Raw genomic sequence first — 10095 nt, forward strand, 5'->3', positions numbered from 1 at the left:
ACCAGGGAGGGAGAAACGGTCTCGGTGACCAAAGCGCTGCCACAGTCCCTGCTGCAGCAGGGGCAGCTCAATGCCCCGTTTGTCTTGGTTCTGAAGAGTTCCCGACAAAAATCCCATCACAGAGTCACATTCTATCTTGGAACAGGATCTTCCCAATTACACAGTTACATTCAAATGCTTAATTTATCACCCATTTTCCAAAGGGACAAAGACCACAGACACTTCCTGAGACGCTCCATGTCCCTCTGGTTAAATAATTCTCTGTAGCAACCGTCTCCCGAGTGCAAAAATACAAAGTTCTTCTCTTGCCCCATTTCCACAAAGATCCTCAGCACCCTTCTGGGTTTGGTTTGTCCTCTCTCACTCAGGTACTGCCTTTGCCACTGAAGAGGACTTCTTCTGAAGCCCCTCAACGCCAGGCATTAAGCAATCTGTCAGTGCTGTCCTTCCCAGCCCCAGCCATCCTCACTCATTTTCCCACTGATTAAAAAAAACCCAAAACCAATCTGTGAAGTTGCTGCTGTTTTTTTTTCCCTGCAGGGGAAGGGGGAGGAAGACAAGGGGAAGATTTATGAGAGATATTATGAGCAGCCTTATTTTCATCACTTCTAGTTTAAGAGGACTTTAGTTAGAAAATAACACATTTTTTTCTAATACTCCCGTGCTTTGCTGCTAACAAAATCACGCTGCCAGCCAGAGATCAGGAAATTAAAATGACTGTGCTATTTTTAGCATCATTAAGAAAAAAAAAGGCAATTACATTTCTAAAATTCTATTGTTGTTTTAATAAGGTGTTACTAAGAGGGTGTTCCACGTTAGGGCTCTTTGAAATACTTGGGCCTTGACCGTGCTCCTTTAATTGCCGCGTGGCCCCGGTACACATGGGGGCAGAGGAATTCTGTCACCGGATCCGCTCACGCGTTCTCGGCCATTTGGCTATTGCGTCAAAAGCAAAACTACCGAATCATGTGCGTGCAGGGAGGGAAGGAACTGCCAGGCCACCGGGACAGAGCTCGTTTTGCCGGGTTATTTAATGCCAAAGAAGGGCAGTCAGGTTATAATTGGGCGTAATTAATATCGCCATACCCTGAATCCTCTTTACATTCAAGTCATATGACAACCTCAAGGAAATGAAAAATTCTTTCCTGCTACTGAAGCAGGCAAACAACATCTCCAGCTGATCCCCATAACGAGAAAATAACAGCTCCTGTGCAGATACGGTTCCAGAGCAGGATTCTGACTCCAGGCCTTTGCCCACCTTTGGTTTTTTTTAAAGGTGATGGTTCGGGCTCAAGGGTTTTGTCAAGACAAGGTCTAGATGATTCCAAGGACGAGGGGTGTGTTATGGAGCTATTTGCTGAGCTTGACTGTAGCTGTGGCTGGTAGTTGGTCTGAAAAGGCGTGTAACAGGGACTATCTACATTTCAAAATGCAGCGATGCCTTGTTAGTACTGGCAACAAAGAGACCGATTACTTAATAGGCCAAGAGGTCTCATGTTCCCCCCCAATGTAAATATTTGAAACAAAGGGATTTTTTAACTTATTACATAATATCTTTTTGATTAAAAAAGAAAAAAAAAAACCACAAAACCCTGATAACCCTACCTAGAAAAGTACTGGTAGGAAGACACATTTAGCTCCCTGCAATCAGGATTTGCAGGCAGCACCGTGGGGGTTCAGCTGCCACAGAGACGCCGTCGCTCTCCTTCCCACCCTTCCTGGCAGTTGTCATGCAAGTGGCTTCACAGCTGGCAGCCAAGAAGCCCCTGAATCAGGCTGCTTAAGGCCCCAAGGTCTGATGAAGCCCTTCCAGAGCTTGGCAGGCACACAGAAGCAGGACAGGTCTTGTCTCATTCCCTCCCTGCAGGGAAGTGCAGCCTTTCAGCACGTTCTCCAGTCTCTAGTACTGCCAGGAAATCTCCTTCTACTGCACAAGTACTTTAAAATCCATCTAGGTAAGAAATACTGCACTTTTCTAGGGGCCCTGCTTGGGTTTCATTTGCTGGTGAACAAAATTTACCACGCAAGCAAGGCTGAGTTCTTCTGGGCTACCCAACTGTATCCATTACCCTTGTCCGAATTAGCAGCTTCAGGGCAATGTCCCGTCCGTGCTCTGAAAGCACCAGAAAGGCAGCAGCGCTGAACTGATCTGAGCACCAGCAGCACTTGGCATTCTCCCCAGAGCTGTGTGAGCAAACAAGGCAAAGGGGAAAAAGCCTGTCCCTCCCTCTCTCCACCTGCCCAGTGACTCAGAACAACTAGAAATGGCAGCCTAACCCTCACTGCTGCCAGAACGCAGACCGATATACCCCGCAGTCGAGAGTGAGGGCACCAGAAGTGCCAAGCAAGTAAGTATGCTCAGCCGTTTTTGGGGGTGGGGGAAGGAAAGGGGACACTCTTATCTCTATAGCAACCCCTGTCTGGCTGATCCTGCTAAATGATTGGGAACAAGGGCTGCTCTAAAATTAGATCTTCTAGGGGTCCCCCCACCAGGGGCAGTAACTCTGAGACAAAAGAAATAATTCAAACTTAATTTCCCTCTGCTTTCACTGAACAACTTTTGTTATCTCAGAAACTTCTGGGAAAGAAAAAAATATGTACAAACCTACTGCCTTTCTAGTGCGATAATTTGGCCAGCCTGACTGACAGCAAGTGATAAATTCTGGTTGAAGTGATAAAGTTCCAGGTACAAAAAAAAATCTGCATGTCATGCTCTGCTTTTAAAGAAATACAGAATTTAACACGGCTGATAATGGCTCTGACATGGGCTTCCCAGTCAGGAACAAGAGGCAGCTGCTTATTCAGGTGGAATTGCTTTGAGAGAGGTGGTTTGTTGGAACCAGAGAACCAGTTTGCTCTGAACATCTTGGCAAAAGACATTAGCAAAAATTAACCAGAAGCTGTGTAAGGGAACCATGGTGCAAGGAAGAAGATACAGATACTCTCAGGACTGCAAAAAGCCTGGAAGAGAAACCTGACAGAATGAATAGCTGGGGGGAGGAGAAGGAGGAGCAGCTGAGATGGCTGTAGGACCAGTCATAGCTAGAGCCAGCGGCAGCAGGAAGAAATTACTTTTAAAAGAAACATGGCCACAACTTGTCTGCTTGTTTTCGCTCCTATCGGAAACACGTAAATGGCTGGAGGAGGTAGAAGAGGCATTTAAGCTAGAGAGGAGTTAGAGGAATCAGTCCTAGCCTTGGGGGAACAACTGAAATCCTAGAAGGGGCAAAAACCAGGCTCTGCACCCCAAGATTGCACAAAGAGAATCCTGTTACTGTAGCACGTGCTCTGCCCGGACTATGAAGACTTCAAGGACTCCAGGGCGTGCTGAGCTAGGACCCTAATTTAACCATCCCGGGAGCGCACGCACTGGTAGGGAACTCGGTTCCACCTCTGCGTAAGGCGCCCGTTTCCAGATCTCTGCTGAGCCAACAGACTGCTTTTAGCCCGTACTGGTATTTGACAAACAAGCAGCCTCTGGTTTTCAGTGTGCACACGGCTAATAGCCCAGAACACAATAGTTGGTTTCCAGTTACAGCAGGGAAGGCTTTAACTTATTCACAAGAACAGGATAGCGAGTCAAATAGCTTAGTAGGTTTTAGAAAGGGATTGGATATTTGCATGGTGAAACAACATCCACAGCCGTATTAGCCAGGATAAGGTTTACAAGCTCAGCGATCCTCATGCTACGGGACAAAATGATCAGTGGCTGGGATCACAGGCAGACAAAAGCGATAACCATTCCCTGAAGCTCCTTGCAGCAAGGTCACATGGCCATAAGCAGGCACTGTCAGAAACCAGATAACCCATTGTGCAGTTCTAGCTGGGCTAATCCTGTGCGTCCCCAGAAAGCTCCAGAGAGGCTAGGCACAGAATGAACCAGAGAGAAATCCTTGTTATAAAAAATAAATAAATAAAAGAAACCCCAAAAAACAAAAGAAGAAGCTTTATTGGTAGGCATCCTACAGAAAGAGTTACAAGAAAGGGCCTTGGATTAATCTGTCAAAGAAAACATAGAACAGCTGTGCTCTCCCTAGGAAGGCACCAGCCACCAGCGGGTTCCTTACAAAACAGGGCAGCGTGGAAATATGCCGGCGGAAGGGAGGGGGGATCGGACACATGGGATTGGCGCTCTGCTCCTCAATGCTGATGCAGGGGGCAATTTCTAACAGTTGAGAGGAGGCCTGGTAAGAACATGAGCAAGGGGTTTTCCCACACCAGAAAGGGCATTTGCTTTTTACTGAGCTGGTCTCCTCCAGGTGTAAATACTTGCCCACAAGGGTTTTTATAGTGAGCTGGGACAGCTACCAGCAGAGCTTCTGAAAAGGCCAGAGACAGTAACCCTCACTTGCTCTTTCTGATAGTCAGTTCTGATCAGGTTTCAGTCCCTGCTCAGTCTATCACTTCTCCAACCCCAAGTATACTACTGGATTTGTACTGCTTTAGAAAAAAATAATCAACCGGTTTTCAATAATAGTAAAGTCCAGAGATGGTCTAAGACCCTCTTGCCAACCCAGCAGGAGGTGTAGCCACGTACAGATAGGATCACCTCTTCTTGAAGCCATACTTTTTCCTTTCATAGAAGAGATCTGTCTTGGAACTGCCCAGGTTGACGATCTTAGGGCAACCATCTCTCTGTAAGAAGAAAGGAGAATGGAAGTTATGAGACGGGCAAACAGAACAACATCATCACTGACACAGTTCTAGCAGGTTCTCAGTTCCCACGCTCCTCACCCTGTCCTCAACACACATTTCAAACACTTGTGCAGACAAACTGCCCTCCAATTCTGGTTACTACCAGCAAGCCAGTGGAACAAAGAGGGTGGGCGCTTTTTTAACAAAAACCAGGACACTCTAAGACGTTCTCTTCCTCGGGGTGAAGATGGAAAACAGCTCGTATAACATCAGCAGTTTAATAAAAAGGATGCTCAGTGCCTCAAGACTGGATTCTTTCTAAATTAGGATACACAGGATTTATAGGGCCCAGAGGATTAACCTTACACCTTCTTAGCCAAAAAGAATCTTGTTGCTTTAGATGTCACCAAGCCATTCTTGTGTTTAGGGACCCCTCTCAGCTGTGACAGCAGAACTCAGTCTCAGATTTCCTGCATCCTGGATTGATAACTACAGAGGCTGTTTGGTCACCTAGGGAGAGGACAGCTATTCACAGCAGCTACACAGATAAGCGCTTGTACCTGAATTCCAGTAGATGGTGAGAAAAAAACACAAGAAAATCAAGAAAGGGAGCAGAGGAGACCCACCTCAAAGGTGTGATTGCAAAGACAAGTCAGAGATGCACCTCTTGGTGTACCAGGGAATATTTGTCCATGGGCCACCTAAGCCCAACATCTGCATAACTCTTGAGGGCAAAATGCTATGGCTGGCAACAGCAGCTGTGAGGGGCCCAGCAGGCAGAGGAACACGTGTCCTTGGCTGTTGTGTAAGCCCAAGCAGATCAGATTTAGAAAGCCTCTGAGCAGATGTCAGCCACCTTAGAAACTGCACCCAAGCTGCCCCATCAATACCTGCTCCTGTGCAGGAGATGCGAGTTGGTGGGGAGGGTCTGCATGGTAGAAATAACACAAGGGGGACAAAAAGAAATCACCTCTCCCCCATACAACTGCCACAACCCATCTCCAGCTACTGCCTCCTTATCTGATTTTGAACCTCAACAGTAGGACTCTTCCTAGCCTTGCCTCCCACGATCCAGGGACTCTGTGACAACCTTGACAGCATTACTGCAGGGCTCTGTTCATTCTTCCACCTCCTCCTAAGGAGGCAGCACATGAGCATGCTCCTGTCCCCAGTAAGATTACTTTTTGCATCTCAGAGCTGTCCTGGGTGACCAGGTGGGATTTTGGCCCTTAACCAGATTGAAGTGGGGTGAAACAATACCTCGTTCCTCCCTCCATCAGAACAAATGATCCAAAAGTAGGCCACCTGCCTCGTGCCCAACAGCATTCCACCTCCTCCCTCCATTTTAGTATTTGCCTTCTTGCTTCACTATTCTTTCCAGTCTTTTCCTGAGGATGATGGAAGTGCTGTGACTGAAACCTTGGAGTGTTAGAGCTTCACGTATCGAGCTCTGCTCATCTGCTTTCCTTATTCACATCAGCACCAGCTACCATAATAGTGACAGGCAGCACACTTGACTTTTCTCTTTCCAGGCACCCTACACCCGTGCCAGCACTTTTCAATCCTGCAAGTCAATCATGTCAAGTCTGCTGTTTCAGATCTGGAATTTCACATCTGCAGTAATCCCTAACGTTTGAGTTGGCTGGTACACAACTGCCTTCACCCACAGCAGCCTACACCCAGCTGTCAAAATACCTCAGTTCTGACCTGTCATTCTCCTGCTCCTCCAGCTCTGTGCTTTCCACAACCCTCCCTTGCAGGGCAGCTGGCTATTTTACACCGGCACCAGGCATGATAATCTATAGGTGAGCTTAGGTTATGAAAAATGCCTGTTGGGAATCAATAGGAATTGGTAAAAATAAAACCAAGCCTATTTATCGAGCCAGGTGTCTTGGTTCCAAAGGCAAGTGAACAAAACTACTGTTTCTCACAGTATTTCTGAAGTAGGAGGGAGCACCACCACCACAGCACTTATATCTGTATTTAGATACTCAGATTATGGTCCTGTCAGATCTAATGACTAAATTCAGAGGAGGTCCTACCCCTGTCCTGAATTTGGCTGCAGGCTTCTAGAGAAAATGAAGGCAGTGCAGAGAATTAAACCAGCTACTCACTCAGCTAAGCACGTTCCTCTAAATCAACCTGAGCCATTCTCTCAGCATGTTCTGCACTGTCATTAGAGTGTGCTGGAGACAGTATCTGCAAAGCGTCAAAACCCAAACAACCTTTAACAGGCACTCTCACAGCTATCAGGTCCATATTCTGGGGATGCTGCATCTGTAAGCATCATGTTCTTGCTTCTTCCTAAGGTCTTTTTACCACTTCATTTGCGGTTCTTCATGTCCTGCACTCATCGTGTTGGATATTAACAAGCACCTCAGAAGGGGTGAACAGCTGCCTCATTTCACATGTGCAGCGACTATCTTTCGACACAAGATTATACCAGTGACTAAAGAAATAAGGGATTGCTACACCAAAAAGTGTTAGCAGAAAAAGAGATGTCTACAATACAGGCCATTCCAGAAAAGAATAAAAATAAATAAATCATATCCCACTGAAACTGTACAAGAAACTTTAAACTTGTAAAACACAATTAGTAGTGCAGAGACTGGACATTAAGATCTAACTTTATGTTGCAATCCAAAGGAAAACATAGGTGGTGACTCCATAGGCCTTAGAGTACCACACGTGCCCTTGGTCAGTGGCTGATTATGGACTTCTAGTGAGGAGCTGCTCCTGCCACTGCCTTTGCAGCGTCTGGACTATCTCTGACCTTGATAAAACCTGAGCTGAGAGATCTAGTAAGATAACAACTTAAAGTGGTAACTTGCAGCATGTGGAGGAAGTGAATCGTGAGTGTGCAGTGCCAAGTAGTCAAAGATCCTTCGCAATGAAGAGTTAGAATATCTAGGATATTTAGAATATCTAGGATATTTAGAATGCTAGGGTATCTCAAAATGCTTTGCAAACATGGGGAGCTACCAACAGGGGAAGAAAGGTAGGAGGTAATGAAAACCAGCGCCAACACTGGCAGCGGAACCCAAGCGCCCCATGTCCCAACACTACTTTCAGCAGCACCAAGCCCCTCAAAGGTAAGCAGGGCTACTAAATAAAGACACAGCCCATTCAACAGGAGACTGGATGACAACGTACATCTTTTTCCTGGATGGTGCACTCCTTGCAGTAGTAGGCGTCCGACACTCCTGGGCCCCCGCAGATCACGCAGCGCCCTTGGTACGAGCCGTAGTTACACTCATCACATATGCGCACCAGAGTGCAGGGCCGCACGTACGAGTCACAGATCACACATTTGCCATCACCTGCAAGTACAGCAGAACCTCTGGTTACAGAACGTCCTTTTCTCCACCCCTACATCGAAGGGGAAAAGCTTTCCAGCCAAAGACCTTGCCTATCCACTCAAAGACAATACAATTGAACTGCAGAAATTTATCTTGCAGGCACAGGGTGCAACTTTGTATTTGCAATACAGACTTGTGAGGAACAAGGGCAAGCAGCCTGCAATATTTGGGTTTTTAATTAACTTTTATTTATTCATGCATTCACCATCAGAGAAGAAACCCAAACTCACTGCTTCTGTGATTAGCCAGCACCTGCTTAGATCACACCATTACTTTTACTCCATAACTTTTCCTGAATTTTTCACTTGTGAAAAAACTGCTGGGCTGACAGGACTAGTGTCCTTTCCTGCAAGCTTCTCCCACAGCACCACGTCAACACAAGTCTGGAGTTACTGTCCTCAAAGAGATCAGGTAAGAGATTGTACTTGTGGTCCCTTTAATCCTTCACCTGTGAGAAGGCCAAAGAAAGAGCAAACTGGCATGAACAGCCATTTCACAAAAGCTGCTCCTGCTTCCTCACAAGGAACTGAGTGAAACGCAAGTACTCATTTCACACAGGCGCTCAGCCATCAGATGCCATGGACAGTCTCTGCCGTGCTGGACCTTATCCCAGACGCTGACCCAGGGATGAAAGGCTGCATATCCTATTACCGGTTCCCAAGGCATCTAATCCTGACTCTGTCCACAAACAGCTTATCTGACTTGTTCTTAAATCGCCAGCACGACAGCCCTCAACTACTACCAACAGGAACCTGTTTCACTGCTGAGCGCTCTTGAAAACAATCTTGTTGCTTCAGACCATGCTTCTCCCCACTTGCCTTATTTTCATACTATTTTTGAGTCACAAACTAGCAATCTTATTTGTTCTGTCCCCCTACAAAGATCTAATGATGGATCATATGCTTTCTTCCCTTCTACTGTCATCTGATTCTGTGGGGTTTTTCTGCTCTAACTCTAGATGTTCCCCCCCTCCATTTCTTATTCTCCCAGATGCTGAAGGAACCTTTCTCAAAGTGTGAAGAAGTCAGATTCCAAAACCCCATTTTTTTTTCCTGCTTTGAAATCATCAGGCTGACCATTTTGTATCACAGATTACAAGGAATCAATCAAGGGAGTCACTGTAGCCTCAGCTACTGAAAATGCTGGCAGCACAGACTCTAGAACAGCATGCATTTGTGCAACAATCTATTTAAGCATGCAACTTTGTAAGTCTTCATCGATTTACACTTGTAATCCACAAGTAACTGTTCCCATCTCGAAGAGTGACATCAAGTTCCTAATTAAAGCAAAACCAGAATGCAATCCCCAAATCCAAACTGTGTGCTCTAACCACAAAACCATGTTCTCAAGCAACTACATGTAGAAGATATACTTACATTTTTCACAAAGTCTTCCAATTGCTGTAAGGAGAAAAAGAAGAAAAAAATTAGTTGAGGTGGAAGCAAGAGAAAAATATAAGTAACTACAAGCTTGAATGTCAAATAATTATCTCCTGCAGTGAGCAGCCTTTAAAACAAAAATAAAGTAAGCCACAGAAACAATGTGAGCATAAATACAAAGATATTTATGATCAACAACACATATCCCCTTGGTGACATTTGCCAAGATCAAGGTTGAGATGCACTGTGAATGCACAATGACACCCACTGACAGTCAGGACATCTACATTCATTATTCCATTTCAAACACAGCCAATGTACCTGACCAAAGGAAACCCTATACAGGAGGCTTGGCGTAGCTTTTACACTGGTTTAATTAAACCAATTTATTTATTTTTTTTTTTAAATCAAGTGTTTATTTGATTTAAGGCAGCCCAAATACCTTCTTTGTTTCAGACCATGAAAGTAATTCAATGTATCTCAGAAGTCTAGCCACTTGTGTAGGAAACTCACAACAATGATGTCAGTAACTAGGATAAATGTCACAAATACCAAGTTCTAAAGATCAGATAATCCAGATTTAAAAAGACTAAACAGTGATACAGTTGAAGTTTCAGGGTCAAGGGATTCATTAGACTGGAAATGAATTTTCAACACAGGTAGACTGTTAGCTGCATTGACTATTCTAAGAAGTTGTTTCCTATGGACAGTGCAGCTGAATA

General features: G+C 45.3%; 1 protein-coding gene across 1 annotated transcript; it reads right to left on the reverse strand.

Moving 5' to 3' along the window:
• Window positions 1-4239: 4239 nt before the first annotated feature.
• PHF5A (PHD finger protein 5A) lies at window positions 4240-9740 on the reverse strand (the record flags this gene model as incomplete). Its single annotated transcript, XM_010163380.2, has 4 exons — window positions 4240-4635; window positions 7789-7955; window positions 9371-9394; window positions 9661-9740. Coding segments are annotated over 4 exons (361 nt in total), but the record flags the coding sequence as incomplete, so codon positions are not given.
• Between the last annotated feature and the right edge of the window lie 355 nt (window positions 9741-10095).

This window comes from Antrostomus carolinensis, unplaced genomic scaffold, assembly GCF_000700745.2.
Source record: "Antrostomus carolinensis isolate BGI_N321 unplaced genomic scaffold, ASM70074v2 scaffold56032, whole genome shotgun sequence".
Lineage (NCBI taxonomy): Eukaryota > Metazoa > Chordata > Aves > Caprimulgiformes > Caprimulgidae > Antrostomus > Antrostomus carolinensis.